A 27,276-nucleotide genomic window follows, 5' to 3' on the forward strand; every position below is an offset into this window, starting at 1 on the left:
AATCAGACTATTGTCATTCTCGATAGGCCCGACCTCCCTTCTATCTGTCTGTCTTGGCTGGAGATGTCTCTGAATAAGGCAGCCCCCCCCCCCCCAAATCGGCCACCCCCTACAATCGGCCACCTGCACCGAAAATGACCCTCCTCACAACAACGCCAATAACGTATCCAATTTTGAGGCTAAAAATATAGAAAAAATATACACATGATGCCTAGATTCTGTTGTTACTCTTCACTCTCTGTCTTCCTCTTTCTAGGCACCCTAAGTCTCCCTGACCTCCTTCGCCCAATCACATTACACAGGGGTCCAGAAAAGTATCCCTATAAGTTTGGTCGACCGGTAATGAGGAATTTGAGCTTCGAGAACGACTTAGATGGGGAATGACAATAGAAATCTTCGAGTTTGTTCAGCAATTGCTGCCTGCTATCTGCATCGCATTCGTCCAGAGCGTCGAGGACGCAAATGATCTCCCCAGAATCCAGTGAGTCGGCACACTTTGACAAAATTTGCCACAGTTGGGAGAAATTCTGGGCCAAAGTCTTGGGATACTGCTTGTAACTCTGAAGTGCATATTCGATCAGGCTAGAAGTAGGACCATGCGTAAAAAGCTGATGGAGTATTGCACATAGAGCATTAGTTGCATGCATACGACTTCCTTCTCCTTCCTTGAAGAAGAAATAACAGACAGTCGATGTCGTAACATTCGTAGATAGTTCGTCGATTAGAGCCTTAGACAAGACGGTCTTTCCACAACCAGGGCCAGCAGAAAACCAGAGAAGACTGGAAGAGCTGCTATCCCGCCATTGGCAAAATTTAACGTCCGTGAAGAACCACTTGCATGTGCCTGAGACCTTCAATGGGATGACGTTTTTGTCGTCTTCGTATTTAGACTCCAGCTGTTGAAGGAGATCTCGCTTGTTTTGGTCATCAAGGTTCCTCTGGGTCTGCTCTTTGATCTCCCCGCGAATTTCCTCTACTAAATGGGCCTTGGAGCATGTCAGTACTGATAACAATGGGCGATGAAACAGAAGAATTATGACTCATCTGGTCATTATACATTTACAGGCTCCTTTGCGATAGTTATATTTTGCTCCAGCAGCTCTCTTCTCAACTCGACGAGACGACCAGTTACTATATCCCAGGACTGGCCGTGGCAATGCTCGATTTTGCTGACTGTATGATGATCGGTCCCGGGAATCTTTGTAGCCATCTCGCCGATGAACCCAGCAGAAACTTGATCCACAACCTGCAACAAAAATTTCAAAAAAATGTTTCGTCTGCTTCATTGGGAATGCTTACCTGTCGCATGCCAACCATTGTCTTAGTCAGGTCGGACTCACATAGACACCGTACAATCGGTTGAGGCGTGATTGTGCTCCAGTCGTCCACGAGTCCGGGAAGCGACGGATTAAAAGGCCTAAGCTCGCTAACTAGTTGGCTTCGCACTCCCCCCACCAAAGAAGCAAAAGCTAGGGTTAAATCCGAGTAGGCTACCAGCTTAGAACCGATATATGGTGTGCTTAGAAACAGCAAACCATAGCGGCCAAACTTGAACGACTTGTACTTATGCTTCAAACGCCAATGTAAGGTCACGGCCAAACGAGCAACGAAGCCGCCCATGGAGTGACATATGAACAAGACCGGACAGTCCTGCTCCTCGGAGGTTCGGATGGATGCTATGGCAAGGAGCAGTGTGTCGGCAAAATCCTTCAAACCCTCATTGATTCTGTTGCTAGCCATCTTGTTTGAGTTGTATCCGAAAGTCATGATGCGGCTTGAAGGGAATTTGTGAGGTAGGTGGTCTCGTAGCCACATATGAGACTCTGCCATCCAAGTGTCGAATGCATGGCCATCAAGCCCATGGACTGCGCAGATGCTGCACGCATGTATAATTAGCTAGATGCTGGAGATTTCGCTGGCGGGTTCACTTGCTCAATATCTACCGGTTCATCGTTTCCTCCATAGAGCATAGTTATTCCATCGAAGCAGTCGTCCGCTCTTGAGAACTCGGCTGAAGGTCTGAACGTTTTATAGGCTAGCGTCTTCTCTCCCTCCGTTCTATATGTGATAGTCGCTGTTTGGCTGTCGTTCTGCCTCGTTATGCTGGTACCCAGTAGTGGTGAAGTGGTAGAATTCGGGTCAGACCTGGAAAATATTCTCCGTGGCTTTTTGCAAAGGTTTACAGCGACCTCTTTCAGACGTTCATCTGTAATGTCAGGATTGACCCCTTGAAACCGCAAAGTCCTGGTGCTCTTCTTCATTATGGTTTCAATATGTGCTTGTAAAGTGCAAATATGAGTAACGATAAATCTGTCCTGATCACAAGCAAGAGAAGAGGGCCTTGGGATGAGGGGCAGGCACTCCGCATCTATAAAGGAAATAATTGTTTATGAAGCTACTTAGTACATTAAGTATTGCCGAGCACGCTAGATAAGTCTAGTAAAGGCTGTAGACAGCTTAGATCGATTGTGCAGGCGTCGGGAGCCGGAAATGGATGAGTGGGCATGTCCTGAGAAAGTCCCGCCAGATCCGGATTAGGTACTGTCGAAATAAGTCCGCACTGGGCAAAGTGGGTCCTGCCCCTCAGTGTCCTTCTATGTACCTGCGAGTACCTGAAACTTTTCAGTCTCAGTGTATATTCTATATATGTCAGCATGGCCGACCATGTATTCTTGAGTCCCGCTGATGCCCACAATAAAGAAGAGGTTTGATTGGAGAGGAAGTTATTTATGCTCATGATGTATCCTACCGTAATGTAATGCTGTAAGACCAAAGTTGACGACCTGTCGAGAGCCGAAGTAAGCAGGCCCAGCCGTCATGCGGGAGCATTAAAAGTGATAGTACATTGCGTCGGATAAGGTGCACTGTGTCAGCCCGAAAAGTGGGGCAAATGTCTGTGCGCAGAATCGACCAGTATGTCTCAGAGAGGACACCGGTTTCGCTAGGCCCTGTATGTTGGGTTGAGTTGCTTTAGATGTCAATGTAGAATGAGCAAAAGAGGTTGTCAAGCTTTGGTAGGACGTTGCTCGGTCGAGCAGGAGACGCGAGGTTTTGTGCATGTTGTGGTGAAAAATTAGGTTGTTCACTCGGGCTGTTCACTTGGTGTGTTTACTTTGGCCGCTCACTTGTTCACTTGGGCTGTTCACTGGCTGGCCGCTCGCAAGCAGACAAGAAGTTACTGGAGAAACAGAACAAACACTAATGCTATTCACTTGAGCTCAAAAGCAGACAAGAAGTGTGACTATTACCGGAGAAACTGGAGAAATAGTAATGCTGTTCACATCAACCCTCAAGAGTGACAGGGGCTTGAATAGCAAGGAGATGAAAAGGCACAAACAACATGGCCTCGTCCAAGTACTAAGACGCCGATGTTCTTAGATTGATAACACAAGACAGCGATATGATAAATATGTGGTAGTAATTTGTATGTCGCTGAAAGCTCTCTAAAGTAGGTATATATTTGCCCATAGACTCCAAGCCCAATGTCTCCCGAATGCTGTTCACACGCCGTCCTGAAGCCGCTAGGTACCTTGGTGAAGCGACCTGGTCCATGTGGCTGGCCAACTCTCTAAGCCTGCAGGCACCCGAGAAAATCGCCATTAATGCTGCCAATAGCCCACATTTGGCCGACTTCGGTTCGCAAGCCGATGACTTTAGCACGGATATGAGTGCCAGGCTCAATGACCATATCGGCGTTGTTAGTGAATTGCGGCGGGGTGGCGTTAGCATCCCATTGCATTTCATCGGGCATCAGCTGTTTCGTGTCAGCACAACCCACTCTGGAGGCCACCCACCATTGTAGAGGAGCGAACATACGTGGGCAGAGACAAATAGTCGCAGGGGGCCGACTTGAGCGAAGAAGCCGTGCTGGTTCACAGAATACGTGATGCCGTCAACCTAGCGATAAGGTTAGAACGCGACCAAATACGCAAAAGGCAAGAAGACTCAAGGGGCAACCAACCACTTCGCCCTTAAATGGTCGCCAGACCACAGCACGATAGCCCACGGTAAACTCGGCAAGACCACTACCAGGAAGAATGCGGCCCTCGGACACGTCAAACGTGTCCATGATCGCAATGATATAGTAGTCGCCAACACATGTACCCTCGACATCCTTGACTAATTTGGTGGTGACTAGCTCGTGCATATTCCTGCCGAAATAGGACGGGTGAAGCGTGACGCGCCGCTCGAGGTTGTGGAGGAAGAACATGTTGAGGTGTCTCGGATTGCTGCGGCCGACGGCTTGGCTGGGAGGAAACGGAAGAGGCCTCAGGCGCCCTAGATTGCCGGCACAGACGCGACCTTGGGCCAGTACCAAGTCGGCACAGTCACAGGGCGCGAGCCGAGTCGGGCAGGAGGATCGCGAGGTTGAAGTCGCAGCCCGGCTTCCTTTGTCGGTCGAAATGATCGCATCGGCCAGCCGGACTGAGAGCGACGAGACGCGCCGCGACTTCGTCTTCGCCTATCTATGCCTTCTTCTTACAAGCCGGAGTGCGTAACTAAGAGACGCGACAGGGAGACGTTGGGTCGCAGGTCGCCTTCTTTCTTTTCACCGTGGTTGAACTTGGAAGGCTTGGATTTTGGATTGGGCGAGGCTGACGCATCTGGCAGTCCCACAGAAATTGTTCAAGCGCGGCGCGACGGCGGCAACTTTAACCTTCTGGTCTGTGCGTGACCAGCTGCAGGAACGGGTCCAGCCCAGGGTCCAGGCTAAGGGAAGCCGCCCAGGTTCTTCTCCGCATTCTGGGGCTAGGCGTTCTTTTGTGCCTGTCTCGAAGTTTGGCAACCAGGAGTCGATATTGGCTAGGTAGGCGAGACGGTCGACTCTGCCACGGTCTCGTCCCTCCAAGGTAGGCTTCTAGGCCTCTCGAGAACACATCGAAGGTTCATTCACTATACCACGCTGGCATTAAAACCCAAACACTTCACGTCGTCGACTTGGAGGAATTACGTTCTGAGAGACCAAAAGCAAGGCACGCAGGGCACCAATATGCAGATATCGAATAATTGAATTATATCTGAAGACAAAATAGCTTTGGGAACTGCCATCCGACTCTTCTTCACGCTTCGACCCAAATAATAGCCTGGCTGCTGTGGCCGGATTATTGCCCGGTTGGCTGGACCTTCGTCACCAATAGCCAGTTGAGACACGTGGGTGCAAGCTCGCGAGCTAGGTAAGCACTGAAAGTTACAAACCAGATTTGAGCCGAACCTATCGGGATTTCGGCGCCATCGCCCTATCATTGCCGCAATGGAACCTAGGCTCGCTGAATTTATCGGCAACATGGACAACCTCACATAACCCTTCCGTCGGTATCGCCGTGGAGTTCAGAAGGTCAGCAGCTGTGGGCACTGGGAAAGGCGCACAGGCCTGGCCCCCCACCAGCCAGCGTTGTCACGCCTGTTTCAAGGTCCAAACCCCTAGCGCCAGAAAGATGGGTACCCAATTGCCCTGGGTGCCGTAAATCGGCCAACACATCACCAGATTACGAACCTAATATCACGCCCAAACCCGACTCCATCACATTGCCGCTCATTTTTTCTTCTTCTCTTGCCCTATTATCTGATCTTTGCCGTCAACTTCTAACAGCGAGATACAGACGTCCCCCATCTCGACCTGGTTACGCGAGTAAAATATCGGGGCAGTTAGGTCCTCGGGAACTTTGAACCTCCCATCTCCTTTCTCAAATCTTCTTTCTCAAATCTCACGCCCGCCTGTTTCCCTGGCTCTGAGACAACCAGCATGTCCCTCCACCTGGAGAAACAGCTTACAATTGTGAGCTCCACCACTCCCATAGGCTTTTGCTTAACCCCTTCTCGGCTCTTCCAGCTGGCTGAGAAGCCGCGACGATCGTCCGTTACACAACCTAAGCTAACTGCTTGCTTTGTACGTAGTATGGTTCATATCACCATAACCATGTGAACAAGGCAATTCACATGGCATGCGTGCCCTTGATACTCTTTTCCGGGTTTGAGATTGTATGCAAGCTCCCTCTTTTAGACAAACCTTGCGGGTAATGGGGAATATTGTTTTTCTTTTTTTTTCTACTGCTAAAGTTCTGACATTTGCTGCTCACCAGGCCTCAAACTGCGGGCCATTTTTTACCCTGCCGTCGTGGCTCCAAATACCGTACCTATATCCAAACCTGGGGACTTTTGGAGCCTTGACATGGGGTGGGCTCTATGTCCTTCTCGAGCCAGTCGCGGGGACTGCCCTGGCGTTGATTTGCCTCGGCGCGGCAGCGGGAACCAACTTCCTCCGGATGGAGAATCCCACGGGCACCACGAAGGTGGCTATCGCAGTTCACGCCGCGTCATGGCTGCTCCAGTTCGTGGGCCACGGCAGCTTTGAGGGCAGAGCCCCCGCCTTGCTGGACAACCTCTTCCAAGCCATTTTCCTTGCGCCCCTCTTTGTGTGGCTGGAGTTTCTCTTCATGATCGGCTACCGGCCCGAGCTCAAGAAGCGCGTCGACAAGGCCGTTGCAATCGAGGTTGCAAAGTTCCGGGCGCGCAAGGCCAAGGCGGCCGAGAAGACGCAATGAGACTGAAAGTTGGTTTGTCAGTCTGCTGCTAACTTGAACACGACCCGGTCAAGGCTGGCAGGCCCAATTCCCGCGAACAAAGTGCTTCGCCTGCTTCGGACCCGCAACAAGGGTGTTTTGAGGATGCCGCCAAGCTCTCGCTCAATCTACGAGATTAGTCTATGGGGTTTACTGAATAATGTGTGTACTATAGTAACCAAGGGATAGCATGGTCGGTGTCTGGTCTACCCCAACTGTTTATTTCTGGTTATCCGTCAAGCATCGCGTGTTTGGAAAGCCCCGAGTTCAAAGAGAACCCGTTGAAGTAGAGAGATAATAACCTGATTTCCTCCGTTAGTTGTCCATGGATTTAAATGTGCTGGGCAAAATTGAGCGTGCCACGTCAAGTGAAACATCCGACCCAGTCATAGTACGTAGTCCATTGGCATTGATGCGACCTGTCTCCAATGAGGAATATCGCCCAGCGTTGCTGCGTGGTGCGAGGTGGTGGTTTCGTTTGTTGCCAAACTCTGAGCCTCCTTTTTCCCGTCCAGCAAAGAGAAATGACATGGACTGCGGAATAAAAAAAACAGCTGGATAGAGAACTGAGCCTTGGTCGGTTCTATGGATCCGGGAACCTGTCACCCAAAACTTACTTCAGGTCACCAATTTCCAGCAACCAGAGGTTCCACGCCCCGCGCTACTACTGCAGTAAGACTTGCGCGCCCGGGCACCATACCTAACGCGTGCAAGCAAGCCCCACGGCAGCTACGCCGTCGCGGCTTATCGCGTGCCCGCCTTCAACCTATCTAGAATAGTCCCCACAACCCCCAAGCTCCCGTCCCGGATACCGCATGCATCGCATCGCATCGCACCACGTGCGTGTCTCGCTTTCACAAACCACAACCAAAAAGCCAAGACGAGACAAGACAGGACATCGCGCGGAGAACACCGTCCAAAGGCCGGCCAGCCAGCCAGCCAGCCAGCCAGTCCGACCTTCCATTTACGTATTTCTCTCCATCTCTCTCCCGCCGTTCGAAATGATGGATTTGCCTGTGCAGATGGCGCTGGGCCTGATAAAAGGTAGGTAACATGTGCCCGCCGCTCTTTCTTTAGGTTCTCCTCGAATTAATTTTCCAGTGTGCGTGTATGGGCTAGCTACAAGCTACGGATGGGTAGGAAAGGAGCTTGCAAAACGGTCCGCTAACTTAACTCTGTTCCCGCGACACAATAGGCGTCCTCCCTAGCAGCGCGGTACAGTTCATCCAAGAAAACCTCCTCGACCCGGCATCGCCCGCGCAAGCCGTGAAGCGCGAAGCGTCGGGCGCTCTATGGGCGATCGGCGCGTCGGTGTGGCCCGTGGTGGCGCCGCTAGTAGACCGGGCGACGGCGGCGCTATCGAGAAGCCCAGACATGGTGGTGGCGGCTGCGTTCCTTGTCGTGGTGCTCGTTGTGTACCAGGTGCTCTCGCTCGTGCGGCGCGTCATGATGTTCTGGACGCGGCTGGCGGTGCGCGCCGTCATGTGGGCGGGGGTCGCGGCGCTGCTGGCCATGGCGTGGCAGCGCGGGATCGAGGCCAGCGTGCGCGACGCCGTCGTCATCCTTAGTAAGGTTGCCGGGTTCGGCGGCGGCGTCGCCAACTACTTCGTCCAGGAGTATCAGCGCTACGACGCCCAGCAGCGCGAGGTCCAGCAGCACCAACAGCAGCAGCAGCAGCAGCAACAGTACCGGAGCGACGACTACGGACAGCGCTCCTCGCGCTCCTCACGCGGCCAGGGGGGCGGGTGGTCATGAGCGGCATGAAACGGGAATTGAGCATGCGACGCATTGGGTTCTGTTCAACAGTCAATGGGACGGTGACAAGGAAACGGGGGTGAAGGGGATTACGGAATACACGGGCATTTTGCGGGAAAGTACTCCACGGCGTTTATGTGTAATTTTTAGGAATAAATTGACGGACCACATGTTTATGTAGTCGATGCTTCTAGGTTGGCGGGCGATTACAAGGCCGGCATTGAAATGCGCATCTCTGGATGTTGTTGTGATAAAACCAGAATTCTATTTTAGTATAACAAAACTTAAAACGCCACGCTATGCATCCGCCAACAAAACTCCATCCCGGCCGCAATTTTGTCATGAACCATAAGCCGACATGCACATGAAAACCAAAAACCAAACTTGAGCCCGAAACAAGTGGGGTGGTACACGATCATTCATCTTCAACTGCATCTTCCACTAACTCCCTCGGCTCCTGAGCTTCGTGATACTGGATGCAGTCGTCGATATAGCTGAGTATTGACTGGACGCTGTCCTCATCGGTGCAGTCCAGCTTCAAGTAGCTGACCATGCTGAAGCTCTCGATCAGCCCGGCAACGGCCGTGTTCAGGCGTTTGAATGTCGCGCCAGACATCAACGCGTTCTTGTCCTGCGTACTGCCGTAGGTGTCCATGTCGACGTCGACGTCGGCCTTCTTCCTTCCGATATCTGCCGGGTCGTCGTCCAACAGGCTCGTGTCCGGCGTGATGAACCTTTTCATGTCCTTCTTGCGCACCTGCCCCTTGACGAGGTCCATCTTGCTGAGTATATTGATATGTGGCACCTCGAGCAGGATCATGGCGCTCATGGCGCTGAGCGTTCCGGCGAAGTACTTGGCCCGGTCCACGACAAAGGTCGACTCGAGCAGGTAGGCGGCGCACAGCCGTATGTCAAGCGCGCCGGGCTGCGTGAGGAACCGGACAAGCGTCGGCAGGATGGGGATGTGGGTGTACAGCTCGATTTGGCCCGGCATGTCAAAGATGATGAGATACTCCTCTGTCAGAGAGTCGAGGGCCTCGGTGAGGAAGTCGAGGTTCTCCATGAGGAACTCGAAGCAGTAGATCAGCCCGCCGTTAGGGCCGAGCTGCATCTCTTCCATGACATCTTCGAGCGATATCAGGTCCTTGATGTCGAGATCGGGTGTGTGCTCGAACGTCTCGGCGGCGGGGTCCAGGTTGACGTAGAAGGCCGAGCGCCGGTTGAGTTGGAGATGGGTAATGAGCGACGCGCAGAACGTGGACTAGAGCCGGGAAATAGCATCGTGTTAGAGAGCTTTGGTTACGGAAGGGTACATAATTTGAGCGACCAAGCGTGGTATAACATACCTTGCCGGCACCCGCCGGGCCCATCACCATCACGCCGTACTTGCTCATGTCTAGTTAGGTATGCGAGCAGACGGACCCCGGGTGTGGAAGGAGGGGTTGCTGGTTATCGGGTCACCATGCACCGAGCCCGAAATAAAGGATGCTGATGTTGCCTAGAATCCTCTCTGAATTCGTGCAGCACTCCCGTAGCTGTCGTTAGATGCACAGTCGGCTCCAGAGCTAACCTCCGAACGAATAACTTGTACAACTACAGGGCACAGAAACGGTGTTTCGGTCGGAGCGGTTGCCGCAAGCGTGCCTGCCGAAGTGGGATTGAGGATTTTTTTGGAATGGGCTGCCCCGCCCCGCAGTGGGGGGTGGTTCTACCATAATTCGGAGGGGCAGCTATGGCGCAATTTCTCGCCCAAGACGAGTGCCAAGGTACCTGCTACATGCTCGGTATCATTTTCTACAAAATATTCTTCCGCAATCTCCCATGACCAGAAAAGCTCAATTTGCTGTGATAGAAGGTCGGGAAATTGAACATGCTATCTAGACCTCCAATCATTATCTAACGTGTTATATCTCTAGAACTTTCTCCGCTCATTTTTATATCTACCGGAAGGCAGTTTAGCTTAGTGTTGGTCGTGTTGTTTGCTGTATTTTCGAAGCCGCTCACTCTGAGGCCGGGTGGACACCGTGGATGTCGGAGGATTATCATGTAGCGCACGCGGCTATCAAAGTCACCAGGTACCCAAGGGTCCCGTGTTTCCCAATCCGCGGCCAGAAGGGGCCGAGACTCGGGGTTCAACACAAAATTCCTCAAATACTGGCCTCCCCCATCCCCAGCAACTTTCGCTTCCTCCTCGTCTCTTTCCCAAGCATCCATCTTTGACAGTGCACACTTCGCCGCCCCTCTTCGCCATTTCCCGTTCTTGCCTTGCTGCCTTTGGCTTCGCTATTGTTCGGCCTGAAGGTAAGCATCATCTGAGACCCTGGACCTTCCGAGTTTCGTCCCCGGGCTTCGGGTCCCGATTGCGCTTTCTTTGTGTCGGAGCCTCTAAACCCCCTTCCAACCCACCCCCCAACCACCCCTCTCAAAGCAATCCAATGCTATTTGTGGAGCTTCAATTTTCATAATTTCTCCCACCCAAAGCACACTTTTCCACTCCCACAAGCCCAACTTCAAGAAACAGCAATTGAGCCCCATCTGACGCTCGTGACAGTCACCACCTCGAGCTGTCTTGCTACCTAATCTAGGAACCTCCGAGCGTATGTGTACCCCTTTCCTAGTCGTCTCCGGCTGGTTGCTAAAAGCTGTACAGACTTGACTTTATATTTCACAATGGCGCCTAACGGTACCAACGGCACAAATGGCCACGACTCTAATGGCGTGAGCGGGTGGAAGCACTATAATGAGGGCACTTTCCTCTTCACCGTAAGTCGTCGCATTGGCAATGCCGTGGTAAATTGGCTCTGCGGGCGCTGACCGCCACCCACAGTCCGAGTCCGTCGGTGAGGGCCACCCCGACAAGATGGCTGATCAGGTCTCTGATGCCGTCCTCGATGCCTGCTTGGCCGTGGATCCTCTGTCCAAGGTCGCCTGCGAGACTGCCACCAAGACCGGCATGGTCATGATCTTCGGCGAGATTACCACCAAGGCCAAGATCGACTATCAAAAGGTTGTTCGCAACGCCATCAAGGACATTGGCTACGATGACTCCTCCAAGGGCTTCGACTATAAGACCTGCAACCTCCTCATCGCCATTGAGGAGCAGTCTCCCGATATCGCCCAGGGCCTGAAGCTTGACCAGCGTCTGGAGAACCTCGGTGCAGGTGACCAGGGCATCATGTTCGGCTATGCTACTGATGAGACCCCCGAGCTCTTCCCCCTCACCCTCCTCTTTGCGCACAAGCTCAACGCCGCCATGTCGGCTGCCCGCCGCGACGGCTCCCTGCCCTGGCTGCGGCCCGATACCAAGACCCAGGTCACCATCGAGTACAAGCACGACAACGGCGCCGTTGTTCCCCTCCGCGTTGACACTGTTGTCGTTTCTGCCCAGCACAGCGAGGAGATCACCACCGAGAAGCTGCGCAAGGAGATCCTGGAGAAGATTGTCAAGACCACCATTCCTGCTAAGTACCTCGATGAGAAGACCGTCTACCACGTAAGCTACCGATCCAGGCGCTGCCTCCTTTCGCACTGGGATTGGGCTATTAGCTAACATAACATAGATTCAACCCTCCGGTCTTTTCATCATCGGTGGTCCTCAGGGTGATGCTGGCCTGACTGGCCGCAAGATCATCGTCGACACCTATGGCGGCTGGGGTGCTCACGGTGGTGGTGCTTTCTCCGGAAAGGACTTCTCCAAGGTCGATCGGTCGGCTGCTTACCTTGGCCGCTGGATTGCCAAGTCGCTGGTTGCCGCCGGGCTCGCTCGCCGGGCTCTTGTTCAGCTTTCGTACGCCATCGGCGTTGCTGAGCCCCTGTCCATCTATGTCGACACATACGGCACCTCGGAGAAGACGTCGGATGAGCTCGTCGAGATTATCCGCGCGAACTTCGACATGCGCCCCGGTGTCATTGTTAAGGAGCTTGACCTCACCAGACCCATCTATTTCCAGACCGCCAAGAACGGACACTTTGGCACCAACCAGAGCTTCACCTGGGAGCAGCCGAAGGCGCTCAAGTTCTAAGCTGAGACGTCTCTCTCGCAGAAGATTCAACTTCTTCTCCGTTAAAGATACTGTCTAGCTTGTCTTTGATAATTCTTATACTCTTTTTACTTTTTACTTTTTTTTTGTTTCTTTTTCTTTTTGTTTCTGGGGTCACATGGGACAAGCATTACAGGCGTACGGTTCTCAACAAACCTGGCTCGGCGGTTAGACATATATCCATAACGTTTTCTGGTTTTATTTGGTTGTGTGGTAGCGTCTGTGCCCGTTGGGTCGGGGCAGTAAAACGACGCTGATATTTCACTGTTTCACTTGCTTCATCAGTCGGCGGAACCATGCCACGGAGTTTCTCAAAAATAAAAGTCAACATCAACGGAGTGCGGGCGGGACGGTAGGCGTCTTTCAACAAAGACATGCATGAGCTGAGCCACGAGGCCAAGAAGTTCACGAGCTTTTTCGATACCCCACGGGGCACGACATATGAGGAAACCAAGCATCGGCGTTACGGGGAAACCAAAAGAACTTCAACATCTTTTCTTTTCCTGATTTATTTAGACGTCGATAATATCCATTTGGCCCGGCAGAAGCAGGAAAGAGGCTGGGTCACCGCGGCGGACGGTGACGAGATCTGGCGACAGAACGGTTGCCCCTAAGGGTACTGTTTACAGGGGAGTGGTGGGGAGGGAGAGACAAAGAAAGCATAGGTAGATAGCTGCTCAAGCCGTGAGGCTTTTGGGGCATAATCAATACCGTTGCCTTTGACTTGAATTTGAGAGCACCTTTGTCGGTGCCATGATGTCGAAACAAAGACTGGGGAGGCAGGGAATCAAAGCTTCGTCGAACAAGAAGGGGCCGTTACACTGCAGCGTATCGGAAAGTTTCACAATGCAATACCCCAATACTCCAAACGGCTCGAACCGCATAATATCTTGTCTACGAGCCGAAGACAACCCCTGGGCAAATCACGTCCCTGGCGGAAAGCCATGAAATACTGCACTTGACAGATTGGCGAGTTGAAGCATGAAGATCGACTAGGCCGGACGCTGGACCTAGAGGCGAGGCTCGGCTAAGCCGAGGCATAACTCAGAGCTTCCTCTATTAAGGGCAAAACAAAGCCAGCGCCGTGAAGCTCAAAATTGGTAGGCGACATGGTTGACCAAAGTCCATTGGCTATTTTTGGAGGGCATTTTCGGAGCGGCTGACGTCCCGATGGTCTAAGACAGCTTAGCACAGGACCTCCAAGTCCAGGTATTACGATAGAACGTTGATCAACTTACACGACGCGAAGCCCTCTTAAATTTGTCATCCCATCGGTGTTAGTTGTGGTGTCGCTAATATAGACTGTCTTTCTTATAGCAACAATCAGCATCTCGCCTGCCGTGTCCGCTAGGAGAAGTAATCAATGCAGCTCCCATCCCTTAAACTTTCTCGCGCGGCCGGGATTTCCGAATTCCCAATTCGAGACTGGCGCGTGGTGTTGTTGGCTAATAACGCACTAATCTCGTGCGGGGGGACATGCTCAGGGGCAAAAAGCCAAAGTCGAAAAGTTTGTGACAATTGACAAGGGAACTTTCCGTGTTGGGGGCGAGGGCGGATTGAATCGAATCCCTCATTCCCGCTCACAATCGGAATCTGTGGGAGCATCCGTATCCCACCAGTGCCCTGAATCGCCATCCTTAACGGGCGAGCCCCTCTTCACCTCATCCATATAGCTGTCAACCTCGAGACACCGCGCAAGGCTGACTTGCACCGTCAGTCAAACACACCCTTACAGGGCGATTTGGTTATCAACAGCCGAATCGATGGGCAAGGTTCATATTCCGTGCCATCGTAACCTCTTACCTTGGAAGCGCAAACAGTTTTGTCAAACCTGTATGTGCCGTTTATACACAAACAATATCATGTACGCATCGTACCAACTAGGAACCTTGAAGGCATCAAACCAGGAAGACGGGAGTTTGCCGAAGCAATGGAAGTGAGGTGAGTGCGTGACGGCGACTGAACTGGGTCGATTTCTTGGCTATCCCGTCGATACCATGTTTGAAAGACAAACCGTGGCGCCATTTTTAACTGCCCTCGAGATGCAGAGCGACTTGAAGAAGGCCTTGGCTCGTTGTTCAACAAATGCAGACAGATTTATTGACCAATTATTGTTCTTTCATTCTCATCATCGAAAGAGACACCACATGGAAGGCCAAGACCTGGAAACTGCCAAGGCTCAAAAGGGGTAAGAAATATCATTAGCGTCCCGATCGACGAAAATACGGTACCTGCGGGTCTGCTGCAACTTCGACACCCCCCGCTTCCCCCTCCAGCTCAACGGCGTTGGACAACTGGATAGGAGGTTCGACGGGCGGCATCTAATCTCATCTGAGCCTGCTTAACCCCCCTGCAGCCCCTGCCCTTCGATGGAAGAAAAAGGTTACATCTGGCAAGACGCCTTCCCTTTTGGTAGTTTTCTTTTTTTCGTCAACGACTGCCGAATTTCAAGCCCATCCTTCCAATTATTCCATACTGCACCTCGCATCGCGTTGCCATGCGCCCGATCTGTCACAAAGGCCAACTCAGCTTGGCCAAACCTTGACATGCGCCAGTGACCGACGCCTCTGGAGCTGCCAGCTCAACTAACACACTTTGTAGCCGCGCTAGGTGCTGTACATACATATCGCTCGGTACAAACGTGTAGATTGCCATCCCACGCGCGTACCTGCCCGACGCATTTGTCCCGAGACGACGCTGCGGTTAATTGCATCCCACAGAAGCCACCTCCGCCGTGGCATTCTCGCTTCCCCCAATCCGGGCCTCGGGTCGCCCAAGCGCATCACGCGCACTCTATCGGAAAGCGGGCATAGAAAACGCGTCCGCCTCCCCCCGCCGTTGCCATCCCTTAGTTACGGATACTTTCAGGGGAAATACGGATAGGGCAGCACTTTAGTGACGCGCTGGAGCAGGACCGAGTAGAGCACTGCGGGCCCTCCACGTCGGCCTGTGGCTCTCCCATCTCTGCTTCACGCCGAGGCCAAACTCTGCAGGCCCATCAGCAAACGCCTCACAACTCACGCCTCACGCCTCGCCCTCGCCCTCGCCATGGCAGCAGCCATGGAAGCTGCAACTCCCCGTCACCACTACGGCGGGCAAGGGCGACAACACCACCCGTCTTCCCAGTCCCTCCCCGCCTCGCCAACTCTCACGAACCCCGACATGATACTGCCCGACTACGAGCGCAGCGACTCGCCCGACCCGGATCTTGATGGCCGCGACCACTCGCCCCTCATGATGTGGAAAAACGCCCACGTCCAGGCCCATGCACTTACGACCCCTACCGACATGCACCAGATGTTTGCCCTCGCGACTCCGGGCCCCCAGGCCCTTGACCACCCCTACGGACCCACCGGCCCGATCACGCCCACCACCCCCATTATTTACGGGAATGGCACCATGCTGTCGGATATTGGCGAGGTCACCGAGGTGGAAAGCACTCCCGGGAAGCCTTCCCCGCGGTGGGCAAAACCCATGGCCCGGAGACTCGAGTCCCCGACACGCGGCAGCGGAAGCGACGCCGCCCTCCGGTCGTCTCCAACTATGGGCGTGGCCGCCATGATGACTAAGAAGTCGCAGAAGAGCCTCGCCTCACAGCGAGATCGCCGGTCGAGCATCGGGAGCAACAGCACCATCACTACAGAGGAACAGACGGCGCTATTTGCCGACTTTGATGACGCGGCCAGCGTAGGCGACAGCGTCTTTCAGGGGGACGACGAGGAGAGCCTCGCGTCATCGTACGTCGAGGGCGCTCCGGCCGTCGAACAGACCCGGTTGGCTGCTCCGAACACGGATAGTATGGATAGGCTGTCTATTTACTCGACAACATCACTGAGCCGGAAGGCGGAGCAGATTCTGGCAAACGCCAAGACCAGATTGACGGTTCGTCGTCCCCTCCCCTCCAGGCTCCGGTCTGTTGTATTTGACCTCTCGCTAATAGATTGCAGACCATGGAAGGAAATTTGACTCGCGCACGAAGCTCCCTGCACATCACACCCCCTTTGTATGGGTCAGATGCGTCGACCCCCTCGCCACCGTTTCAGCGAGCCTCAACCGCCCTACATTCGCGAGATAGCGATCCAGCATCTCCCACGGCCCAGTCTCCCGGCCATACACGAATGTCGAGCGATATCGCGATGCGCAACGGTTTGCCATATCGAGTGGCCATACCGCGGTCGCAAAGCGCATTGGGGGCCGCTGGGGGGTACAGACAACCCTTGTCGGCATCCAAGAGTGCCGACCAGGTTCGGGGAAGCATGAACGACGAGGATGGTCGCCCGACGTCTAAGATTTCTTCCGGCAGAGATACAAACCTGCAGCCCTTGACAGAGGACGAAGTTGCGCAGCTTGAAGAACCAGACAGGTCCAGCCAAGGTTCAAGGCCTGACAATTTCCTTAGCCCAACTTTTGGGCCTGTCAGTGGCGAGTTTGGAAACGGCGGCGTGAAAAATCTACAGAGGTCTGCTTCCGCTGCACAGATGCGGGACATAAAAGATCAGATGAAGGACCTGAAGGGGAAGATTTCAAACTTGAGGGAGCAGGCTCGGGTCGACAGTATGAAGAGGCGAAGTCTTCAGAGCCTCCGAACGCCTAGCCCCTTTACGCATTCGCAAATCGATCAGTGGTATGCTGAGCCTCCCTCCAACAGGGCCTCGGCAATCCTTAATCCTGTCGAAGCCCCCAGAAACCCTTGGAATGGGGAGGAGTCGAGCGTTGATGGCGACGTCAAACCATACCCAGAGGAGCCTAAGGGCGTTAGCCCTGAAGATGATGACGATTTCTTCACGGACGAGGGCGATGATGCGCAGCTCATGCCTGTCTCCAGTCATCCCTCGGAGAGGTCGGCGGGGTTAGTCGCAGCTCCTGAGGACGGTGAAGCTGACTCTGAATACAAGGATGCCGCTTCTGACGTCCTCTTTGAGGATGTCGAAGTGGAAGAGGAAATGCCGGCAGGGTTCCAAGAGGTAGTAGACGTGGGCTATACCAGCGAAAGCGGCGAATCCCTCTATCATGACACATTGCAGCATCCCATATCACACGAAGACCGCGAGGACGCATTCGACTACGAACATTTTTTTCTTCACAGCGCCATGGGGACCATGGGTAGACGAGGGAGTAGGGATAGTTTCACCTCCGAGGACTCGATCGAAACGACAAGGGGCCCAGTGGTTGGCAAGGCGACAGCTGGTACCGTCGTGGACGATACTGCTAGCCCGGGAAACGCTCGGCTCGTAACTAGGCGAAGTAGCATTGCTTCGATATCAACAATCGAAACTTTTGCTACAGCTGAAGAGGGCAGGTTGAGGAGATCTGGGGAGACTAGCCGAGTTGATTCCCGCATCGACGATGGACCTAGGAGTTTTTCCAACGAGGTTGGTGCTTTTGCGGAAAGCAGCAGGGACCGGTCTGGAAGCACGGCAACATCCAGGAGTTTACCTATGGGTGCGGGTAGTGTGCGTCGGTCCATAATCGTAGCTAGGGACAGCGATGACTCCATCTCATCGATTCCTGAGGAAGGCTCGGATTCTCAACAGTCTCGGCAGAGCCGCCGCTTCTCCGCTATCCGTCGGCCAATTTCCACGTCGGCCTCGGCTTCCCTGCATCGACCCTCAATATCATCCTTCGAGTCAACCGGAACCACGCGCAGTTTTCCGCTGGTCAATCGGACCAAGAAGTCCAATAGTATAGGAGTTCTAACGCCCGGCTCGTCGCCCGACCAATATCTAAAGAACATATCAGATGCGCTGTTGAGCGAGACGGCCAGCATCTGCGAACAGCAGCAGATGGAAGACGAAAACAATCGCCATCATGGCGATGGGAGCGATGTCGCGCGTACGGAAGGAGCTGCCAGCAGCAATTCCAGCAACGCCAACACGAGCTACCATCTGCAGACCCTTATGCGCGAGGATAAGTATCTTGTCGAGGGGCTGGTGGCTAGCCTCGGCCGGTGCGTTCTTGGTTTAACAGAGAATGGGCGTGCCAGTGCCGAAAGCAGGATGTACAGACGGCGCATCGATGCCGCCAGGCGAATTCTGGAAGGGCTCCAGGAAATTGGCCCTGCTTAGGATCCAAGGCATTTGCTCGCATGATCTTAACGACGCTACGTTTTGGGCTACATTTCTATTCTCGATATTTAATACTAGTGACCTGATCGATTTTTAGCGACAAAGTTTTTCTGGGGCTGGGAGGCTACGGATGAGATATTCTTCGGATTCGGAAAGGGGATGTTTGGTCACGGGCATTCTTGGCGCGTCGTTTAATCATGTTGCGCGAGACGAAAGCGGTAATAGGACAGCACGGACGACCCGCCACGACTCTAGGAACGAGACACGCGAGGATCGCTCTATGCTGAATGTGGCTACATTTGTTTTGGGGTTGCGTCTGTTGTGTATGGGAAAGTACGCTTTCTCATGCCTGAGATGAGGGCGACTTGTCTTCTTTCTTATTTTCTTCTCTTCATCTGTGCATCCATTGTACTTTTCTTCCTCTTTTACTTTTTGGCAATTCAAGCGAGCAGTGCGGGCGTGGAGGGATGGAAGACTAGCACAGATTTTGTTAGACAGGGGCCTTTTTTGTTCTTCCATTCGTCCCTGTTTATATTTTTCGGGTTTTATTTTCGGTTCGGGAAGGTTTGCTTCGATACCCCAATATTTTTCATCTTTATTATTATTACTTTATTATATTATATTATATTTTTACACGTCGATGCCTTGACCTGGGCAATACTGTGTTACTTTTTGGTGTTGGTTTTAACAGCTGTAATAATGTTGGCCAGTGAATGTTTCCTTATGTGGTAGAGTACGTGTTGAAGGAGCTATACTGGGTGGCACATGGACTAGTCTGGAAGTTTGTGATATTAGTGCGTGTTGCAGATCCCTAGGGGTGGCCGTTCACTACAGGTATAGGCAGAGGATATCAGAAGATAGAAGCAGGAAAGATCAAAGTTGATCGAGGGGGGGTATCAATTAATTAATTTCAATAGCATAATTAATCTCGACTGTATATCTTTCTTTCTTCCTTCGTGCGTGTATGTAGGTGTGCACATCTTTGTTTGTTTATAGGCTCTATTGAGCAGCGAGTTTGCTGTATGTATGTTTAGGCATGTATGTAAAGACATGAACCTAGGTAATTTGTGCAAGTCGCTCCTCGGCAGAGTCGATCAATAAATAAATACTAAATACAAAAGTAAACACACATATTCAGATATAAACCGAAATGATAATTACAACATGATATAGAGGCTAGCTAGGCACCCAACCACATATCTCGTTCGAAAGAGGTAGAGAGAGTGTGCCCTGTTGTGGTTCGAACGCATAGGCTGTTGTTGCGCGTGCTGTGCCGTGCGGATTCGCTTTTTTTCTGTCTAGGCAGTCTCCCGCTGGGTTATGTCGGCAAAAATATCGAAACAACGGTCTACAGGAGACAGCAGGGCAGACAGCTTCGGCGTTGACTCGTGGACTGTAGTGTGGAAAGGAAAAAGGGAAGGGAAGTTGAATATACGAGACACAAAGCCAAAAAGATGCCAACGTGTTTCGGCGATTTCTTTCCATTCCTATTTTATTAAGCGAAGGGATTCGTATTTTCAGCCACTTCGCTAGATAGACGGAGCTAGATTAGAAACTATATTCTTGTCTGTGTGTGTCCCTCTCTGTTTGTGTTTGGGCCTCTTGTTGTCGTTTGTTTGCTTTCCGCATGTGATACCTGAGAAACGTGTATGTATATGTAACTGACGCAGCAGGCCGTGGGATGTCTACTGAGCTGTGCCACCCGTCTGGCTGTGCAACTTGTCTAACTGTGCCGCTTGTCTAGTACCAAAGAACGTAGAAATATTGTGTGAATATAGGTTGGTATCATTCCTTTTGGATGGATTCTCCATCAAGAAGCTATCTCAGTTGCAATGTGCTAATTAGTATTCGCTGGTCTACTTGCGAGCGCCAGACACCTGTGCAAATATCCATCTATGTCTATCGGCCGACCCCCTTTTCTTGCGCCTTTCTTTTTTGTTTCTCGCCGTTCAAATGTAGGTGCTGGGATTTGATGTTCTGTATCTCTTCTTTCTACAGTACCTCTTGTGGTTGGTTGATAGAAACTGACGACATATTCCTCACGTTTTTGTTTTACCCTGAAGTTACGAGACATCATGAGGAAAAGGGGAGCGAAAAGAGAAAAGAGAAAAGTGACAAAAAGAGAAATTCACCAAATGTCTTGACTTTGATAGTATTGTTATCTTCTTTTTATCTTTCACTCTCCTACTGCTGCGCCGCCTCGGGACGCGGCCGGTTGGCGATGAGCCGCTGCTTGCGAATTAATCTATTTGGACCAGAAACAACAATTATTGGGAAAGGGAGTTTCTGTTCCTGTCGTCCTCCAAAGTCGCAGAAATTGTCTCACATCAAAGGAGTGACTCACCACAAGATTTCTCAAGAGAACGGCAATCGTCACCTTGCCGATGCTGGGCACATAGATGCTCGCCTTCTCCTTGACGGCGGGCCCGTCAAAATTGCGGTAGCTGGAGAAGTTGACGCAGACGGCGCCGTCGCGGATTAGGTCGGTGGGGACCCTGAAGTTCTCGGTGGGCACGCCGCCGATGATGACGTCGCTGAGGGGCAGCACGTCCTTGAGCCCCCAGCCCTCCTTGTCGAGGACCTGGTGGCGCGGGGCGCGGATGCCGCTGCCGCGCGTGAAGACCTGGACGCCCGTAATGTCAACGCTGTAGACGGTGGCGCCGTCGTTGGCCAGCAGGGCGGCGAGCGGGCGGCCGTTGACCTCGCTGCGGTTGATGACAGTGATGGTCTTACCGAACAGGCGGTTGCCGTAGGCCAGGATGGGGTTGTAGATCTGCAGGTGCTCGAGGGCCTTGACGATGGCCAGCGGCGTGCACGGTAGGATCGACTTCTTGAGGTTGGCGGGCGGGTCCAGGAAGCGCACGTTGTGGTACATATTGAATAGGTGGGTGTGGCAGAGCCCCTCAACATCCTTGGTCAGGGCCACCGTCTCCTGGATGTAGCGGTCTTGCTGCTGGTTGTTGGGCCAGATGGGGTAGTAAACGATGATGCCGTCGACGGCGTCGTCCTGGTTAGCCGCCACAATGGCCTCCTCCAGGATTTCCTTGTTGACCTTGCGGAGGTCAAAGTCGAAGCCACTAAACAGGCACAGAGAGGGCCGGCGGTCAGCTATCGAGGCCTGTCGTCTCTTCAAGGACTTTCAACATGCAGTACTCACTTCTCCTCGCATGTCTTCTTGGACCACTCGGCGTACTGCGCGGCGGCAGGGTCATCGTTGGCGAGAAAGGCAGCCAGAGTTGGCCTGGTAGCGGCTGAGCTCTGGACTTCTGCCAACGAGTCCCGGACCTCTGCGAGTAACTTCTTGGCGATGGTGTCGGCCAGGATGACCTTGCACGTCTTGGGGACTTCTTGGGACGCCATGGCCTCAGCAATCTCTATCTGGAGGCGACACGACAGTGCGCGAGAGGAAGCAATTAAGCTGCCGACGGACACGGAGCGGGACAGTCTATGATATCTAGCAGGTCGAGTAAGCAGATTGATCGCAAGAGCTCTCATCTCTCCCTATTCCTGGCTGCAATTGGGTGGCCGTGAATGAGCCCATCGCTGTGTTTCAGATTGGGCGACACCAACCGGCTTGACAGCTGTCCTGTAAGTTGTATAGATAAGGTACCAAAGCCAAAGTAAAAAGCATGTCTAAGTCTAGGGGGTTGCTAGTGAGACTCAAAAAAGGGGAAGCCACTCACGCTTTTCGGGGTTGGTTGGGGTGCGAGTGGACAAAAGCATCCAATGTCTTCAGCTGTTTCTGCCTGTCTTGTATAAGGTACGGTAAAGTAAGGCAAGGTAATGCGCAGGTACCCCGCGATTCGATTCCAATTCCGATTCCGGGAGGTGACACTATTTTGGAGCGAGCACGAATACTCAGTAACCCGAGTCTGAATCTTTAATTGTCGAGCAGCTGGGAACTCGGATACGGCCAGGTTGTTGATTTAGCATACAATTGGAAATAAAGACAGACTAGCCACGCTGTTTGAGAGATTCTGGTCCTCTGCGCAGGTATATACCCGGCGAACACTGTCAGTCGCCCACCCCTTCTGCCATCCGTACCAGCCATCTCAGTGGGGTTCTCGCCGGACCGGATTGTGGCTGTCCCGCCTCTCAGGGAAAAAAAAATATTTCAGGCCACTCGCCGAGTCTTTGATGCCACCCTAGTTTGCCCCTCTTACCGATTGCGGCCTAGCGGGTGCCCTGTGCCGCCCCTCGGGAGGGATAGCGTCATATCTCCAGCCTCACCGCCCGCGATAATCTTTTTACTGCCGCCGTGCCCCGCAGGGCAACAGGGCGATAACGGCGCCTCAACGGGTGACACCTAAGGTAGGGGGCCAAGCTTTGAAAGCAACAACGTAACCGGCTTTCCATAGGTTAATAATTATGGTTTTCCGCGACTTGTTAACTTCCATTCCAGTTTTGATACCTACGATTTCCAGGCTAGATTCGCAATTACTATATAGTTGTTAGGATTCGACATTTACATCCGGCCCCACGAAGACAACCGCCGCGTTCTGACGGGCAGCACTCTGTGCCAGCGCCCTGCTAGCCTGTAGCACTGTGTTTCGCGCGTGGCGTGGCGTGTGTTAGCCGTGCAGAGACCTGGAAGCTCAACATGGCGAGCTTTAAGAACTGGGCACTGCAGTACGTGCTCTCCGACGACGAAGCCGCCCACCGCGGCATCGCCGGCCAAGCCGCAAAGGAGATCGAGGGTTCCCGAGCAAGCAGCACCGTGGTCGGAAATTGGGCTGCCTCGGTCCAACCATGGATGGCCACGGTGAAACCCGGCAATGAAGACCAGATGGACGACGGGGACGACAGCGGCAATGGCGATATTATTGCAAGAGCCAAGGGTACGAGTCCCCCGTCCCCCCTCCTCCCGGGTCGTAGGTTGATGAGGCTGAATGTGCTGACCCCTCGTTCTACCAGCCCTGGGTTTCCTTGCCGCAACACTAGAGGCTCTCGACCGCAACATTCTTAGGACAGACCAGGTTGTCCGGCTGGTCGGCTTCTTTGGCGCCATGTTTTCCTACGACCACAAGGCTGGAATCACCGCCTCCACCAAGGCCTTGGTCCAACTGCGCGCCATGAAGAACTTCAAGCCCGACATGGGTGTCAAGGTGATCGAAGACATGTCCAAAATCAAAGAGGACTTCCGCTTGCAGTTGGCGCCGACTAGGCTCGACATGTATGAGCTGTTTCTGGGACTCCTTGAAGACGAATCTGTCAGGAGCGAGCTGCAACACAAGTACGGCTCGTCTTGCGGCTTTGTGGTCGACCTACTTCAGATATGTCAGCACGAGAGAGACCCCAAGAATCTTTTGGTATGGTTCGAAATCCTTGTCGCTCTTGTGAGGAGCTACGATGCCTCTGCCGAAGTAACCGAGGAGATATTCAAGGCATTTTCGGCTTACTTCCCAATATCCCTGAGGACCTCGGCTACCCCAGCTGGAATTACTGCCGAAGACCTCAAGAGCGCTCTCAGAAACTGTTTTGCTGCACATGGGCGGCTCGCCACCTTGGCGTTTCCATTCTTGATGCAAAAGCTGGACCAAGGGGATGCCGTTACCGTCTCCGTCAAGGTCGACATTTTGAAGACTATCAAAGCCTGCGTCGAACAATACGAGAACCCTCAGGTTAGCGTTGTCCCCCACATTGAGAAGATATGGAGCTCCCTCAAGTACGAAGTACGAAATGGGGAGGTTAAAGAGACAATCGACGCCACATTGGAGGTGCTCCGGGCCATTGCCAACAAGCTTGATGGCACAAGCACACAAAAGTACGAGGCATCCATGTTGAAAAACTACATTGAGCTTGTATTCAGCGACACTCGCGAGGACCTATCCAATTCCACATACACCAAGCAAGCAGGCTTGCTTCTTATGACGGTTGTAACTTGCAACGTTAGAGCCTACGTCCTAGAGAGTTCCAATCTCATCGAGTGCCTCCGACAGAATATCCGGCAACCCAAGTCTCCATCCCACACTAAAGACCTTGTTCTGCTTCTAAATTCCGTTTTAAGGGCTCGGATGGATCTTGTCAAGAACCGTGCAAACTTCAACCCCGAAGACGAGAAGCTTTTGCAAGCTGAGTCCCACACATCCCTTGAAACCCTGTTTCATGACGTTTACCTGCCGCTCTGGACTAAGCGAGTCAACGACCCAAGACTTGAAGAAGTTGACGTTCTCAAGCAAGTTGCTCAAGGATTTGCTTTGATAGTACGCCAGCAAGCAGTAGGCCCAGACGGCCAAGTCTTGCTTCTGTCATCTGTCACCGTTTGCTCGGAGATATGTTTTCTCCTAACACAAAGTCTCACACAATGTCTTGCGCTAAGCTCGAATGACAACGTTGTCCGCGATGCTGCTTTGGAAGACGAGATTGTATTGGCCGTGCGGTCGGTTGTAATGAATTATACGGACGGATACGCGGAGTTTGCAAACAAGGCAAGGGCCGAAATCCGGAAGCGCGACTGGACGGTTCCTTCGAAGCACTCGCTGAGAGCTCTAACAGATCTCATTATGCGTCTGGCCTTTATTGGTTGCTCCGAGATACCCTCCAGTGCCGCCCTCGGGATACCATCGCAAAAGACTTTCTCCCCTCTCCAACACTTTATCACTCTTGCTTCGACTGCGTTGGAATTATTCGACACATTATCATTGTCAGTTGCTGCAAGACCTGGAGTTTCAGTGAAGGAGTCCCAAGTAAATGCATATATCATGGCTGCATTGCACGCTGGTATTTTACATTTTTGCGACGCGTGTACAGAAAAGTACAAGCAAGAGTCACTGGCATCGTACTCTAAAAGCGATCGAGACTGGGTCGAAGAGTTTCGCCACATGCCGAGAGACTGGCTGCGCCAGCTTCAAGAAAACAACGGCAAGTCGGACGAGGCTCTAGCTTCTGTTAAAGAGGACGATCCGGAGGTGTATCGCCAATTTCTCCGACTAAGCTTGTTTATTGTCAGGTACCTATACCTAGCTGATTCTACTGGGGAGTCACCAACACCCTGGAGTGGACAGACCAGGATACAACTCGCCAATATAGCTGCGTTCGTGGTTGGGAGTCTTGATGAAGGGCTGCAGAGATCCTGCAAGCTAGCCTCCGAGGCCTTTAATTTATTCCGGGTGGATAAATCGCCTTCCACGCTGTCCGGTCCCAGGGACTCCCGGACAGAGCCGTTAACTCTTGGAATATTGAGGGGACTATGGCCGGGCACCATGACTGAAATGGTGAGAATTGCAAACAAAAACTACCCAATTGGTTGACTAACAAATTCTGGTAGTACAACCCTGACGGCGTTGCCCAAACGTTTATGTGCGACTCCGCCGACGCTGGATCTTTGACAGCTCGAGAAAGTCAAATACGAGCGTCTATAGGACTGATTCTTGCTAATAAATACAAAGGGGGAGCGTCAACCTCTGATCCCGATGGCCAGGTGATGGGACAGGTTATGGATTATTGGGGGAAGCAGTTAAAGGTGGCGACGGCGTCGACAGATATCAGCTCAACCAAGCTCGAGGCATTGATCATTCATGCCATGCACATCATAGCCGGAGCTACCGCCCGCCAAGATAAGAATGTGCTTGGTCTGGTTTTGGTATTCCAAGAGGCGATTGCAAGCCAAAACGGCGGAACTGTTGCCCGTTCGATAGGAATTCTTGTCCAGAGCAACGACCTTCTCACCTCAGAAAACCATGCGGTATTTCGGCGCTTCTACAAGCAATGGGTCTACAGCAATCTTGCGAAGCCGTTGTACAACCTCGCGTTACCCACCGAGAATGGGTCCGAGGCGGCGATACGATACACAGCTGCAATCCTGTCGATTGCCAGCAACTGCCCATTTATAGTGTACGAAGACGACTTGGAGCCGCTAATCCGGCTCATCATAACGGCTCTGGTCAACCGCACCAGTTTATCAAAGGACATTGCTAGGTTGCAGGTGGTGCCGGCGCTCGAGATTCTCGTCGAGGTGCTGGCGAATAACCCCGACTCTCTCAAAGGCCATTTGCGGGCCATCGTCGATTCCGTGACGGCAATTTATAAAGAGTCGTTTCACGAGCACCGAGAGAGGAGCAAGCACGACTCCAAGCCAGTCGGCCGCGCGAGTGTCTTGCACATTGTCATGTGCCGCAAGCTAGTTCTGCAGCTGCTAGCTGCCCTTCCGAAAAAGTTCGAAGTGCGCTACCTGCTTCCTTTTGGCCACGTGTTGCGGCGAACGCTGTGGGAGGCCTGCGGAGATCCGATCCGAGAGCTGCGGGAGACTGCACGCCTGGCCAGGAAAAACTGGCTCAAGATCGAGTGATGAGTACGAAACGAGGCTCTCGAGTAGACCGAGCACCTGGGAATGACGCGAGGAAGATCACGGGGGCCGCAGCTCGGAACCTAGACTAGGCGGTTTAGCTTAGATAGCTATATCGAAGGGCTTCCTTCAGGCAACTAGCTTGATGGCTGCCATTTCTTCTTGTCTTTGGAGTTATCTTGAACATGCTGAAATGCCGAGGCTTTACTTGGGATGGCGATTTTTTCAGGGGTGTCGCAACCATCAAATATACATACAGCATTTCTCGTGTTGGGAAAATATTATCATTGGGTTTTTTGGCAAAAAGGATGGGGCACATAGCATACATATATGTAGACGATAGGAAGAGCCTGGCGTTGTAGGATAAAAACGAAGTAACCGTTTCTACCGCTACGAAATAGTAAATGGGTCGCCTCGCTCGTCACGAATAATCAAGAAAGACAGCATATATCGCGGCTCGTAGGGTATCACTTTTCTTTTGTCCGGGGCTCGCGCGACTGATATTATCAGACATCGAGTTCAACAACAGGCCGGCTTCTATCATCTCATCTCTTCTTTTCGTGGACTTTGTG

General features: G+C 52.6%; 9 protein-coding genes across 9 annotated transcripts; 5 read left to right on the forward strand and 4 right to left on the reverse strand.

Moving 5' to 3' along the window:
• Positions 1–85: 85 nt before the first annotated feature.
• On the reverse strand, positions 86–2,412 carry B0T26DRAFT_732015 (uncharacterized protein). Its single transcript, XM_060443080.1, has 4 exons — positions 1,933–2,412; positions 1,300–1,876; positions 1,058–1,246; positions 86–986 (listed from the first exon to the last, which is right to left on the reverse strand). Exons 1-4 carry the CDS (start codon positions 2,259–2,261, stop codon positions 321–323), a joined length of 1,761 nt encoding a protein of 586 aa, XP_060290461.1. The 5' UTR covers positions 2,262–2,412; the 3' UTR covers positions 86–320.
• Positions 2,413–3,568: 1,156 nt separating this feature from the next.
• B0T26DRAFT_659181 (RNA polymerase Rpb7) lies at positions 3,569–4,210 on the reverse strand (the record flags this gene model as incomplete). Its single annotated transcript, XM_060438929.1, has 3 exons — positions 3,569–3,754; positions 3,817–3,897; positions 3,962–4,210. 3 exons carry the CDS (start codon positions 4,208–4,210, stop codon positions 3,569–3,571), a joined length of 516 nt encoding a protein of 171 aa, XP_060290462.1.
• Positions 4,211–5,743: 1,533 nt separating this feature from the next.
• On the forward strand, positions 5,744–6,542 carry B0T26DRAFT_659254 (uncharacterized protein; the record flags this gene model as incomplete). The annotated part of the gene is made up of 3 exons (XM_060438936.1): positions 5,744–5,776; positions 5,896–5,979; positions 6,081–6,542. The coding sequence occupies 3 exons, from the start codon at positions 5,744–5,746 to the stop codon at positions 6,540–6,542; spliced, it is 579 nt and encodes a 192-aa protein (XP_060290463.1).
• Positions 6,543–7,353: 811 nt separating this feature from the next.
• On the forward strand, positions 7,354–8,604 carry B0T26DRAFT_732034 (uncharacterized protein). Its single transcript, XM_060443081.1, has 2 exons — positions 7,354–7,604; positions 7,756–8,604. Exons 1-2 carry the CDS (start codon positions 7,376–7,378, stop codon positions 8,313–8,315), a joined length of 789 nt encoding a protein of 262 aa, XP_060290464.1. The 5' UTR covers positions 7,354–7,375; the 3' UTR covers positions 8,316–8,604.
• Positions 8,605–8,730: 126 nt separating this feature from the next.
• On the reverse strand, positions 8,731–9,709 carry B0T26DRAFT_681259 (GPN-loop GTPase; the record flags this gene model as incomplete). Its single annotated transcript, XM_060440620.1, has 2 exons — positions 8,731–9,576; positions 9,662–9,709. 2 exons carry the CDS (start codon positions 9,707–9,709, stop codon positions 8,731–8,733), a joined length of 894 nt encoding a protein of 297 aa, XP_060290465.1.
• Positions 9,710–10,780: 1,071 nt separating this feature from the next.
• On the forward strand, positions 10,781–12,411 carry B0T26DRAFT_507258 (S-adenosylmethionine synthetase). Its single transcript, XM_060435401.1, has 4 exons — positions 10,781–10,912; positions 10,966–11,078; positions 11,143–11,808; positions 11,876–12,411. Exons 2-4 carry the CDS (start codon positions 10,986–10,988, stop codon positions 12,335–12,337), a joined length of 1,221 nt encoding a protein of 406 aa, XP_060290466.1. The 5' UTR covers positions 10,781–10,912; positions 10,966–10,985; the 3' UTR covers positions 12,338–12,411.
• A 2,747-nt stretch (positions 12,412–15,158) lies between these two features.
• Positions 15,159–18,593, forward strand: B0T26DRAFT_507298 (uncharacterized protein). The gene is made up of 2 exons (XM_060435402.1): positions 15,159–16,237; positions 16,303–18,593. The coding sequence occupies exons 1-2, from the start codon at positions 15,404–15,406 to the stop codon at positions 18,418–18,420; spliced, it is 2,952 nt and encodes a 983-aa protein (XP_060290467.1). The 5' UTR covers positions 15,159–15,403; the 3' UTR covers positions 18,421–18,593.
• Positions 18,594–20,184: 1,591 nt separating this feature from the next.
• Positions 20,185–22,126, reverse strand: B0T26DRAFT_732046 (methylenetetrahydrofolate dehydrogenase-like protein). The gene is made up of 3 exons (XM_060443082.1): positions 21,578–22,126; positions 20,765–21,497; positions 20,185–20,649 (listed from the first exon to the last, which is right to left on the reverse strand). The coding sequence occupies exons 1-3, from the start codon at positions 21,913–21,915 to the stop codon at positions 20,605–20,607; spliced, it is 1,116 nt and encodes a 371-aa protein (XP_060290468.1). The 5' UTR covers positions 21,916–22,126; the 3' UTR covers positions 20,185–20,604.
• Positions 22,127–23,324: 1,198 nt separating this feature from the next.
• Positions 23,325–26,754, forward strand: B0T26DRAFT_507392 (Dos2-interacting transcription regulator of RNA-Pol-II-domain-containing protein). Its single transcript, XM_060435403.1, has 2 exons — positions 23,325–25,634; positions 25,688–26,754. Exons 1-2 carry the CDS (start codon positions 23,427–23,429, stop codon positions 26,705–26,707), a joined length of 3,228 nt encoding a protein of 1,075 aa, XP_060290469.1. The 5' UTR covers positions 23,325–23,426; the 3' UTR covers positions 26,708–26,754.
• Positions 26,755–27,276: the final 522 nt, after the last annotated feature.

The sequence above is a fragment of the Lasiosphaeria miniovina genome, assembly GCF_030549165.1.
Source record: "Lasiosphaeria miniovina strain SMH2392-1A chromosome Unknown B0T26scaffold_8, whole genome shotgun sequence".
NCBI lineage: Eukaryota > Fungi > Ascomycota > Sordariomycetes > Sordariales > Lasiosphaeriaceae > Lasiosphaeria > Lasiosphaeria miniovina.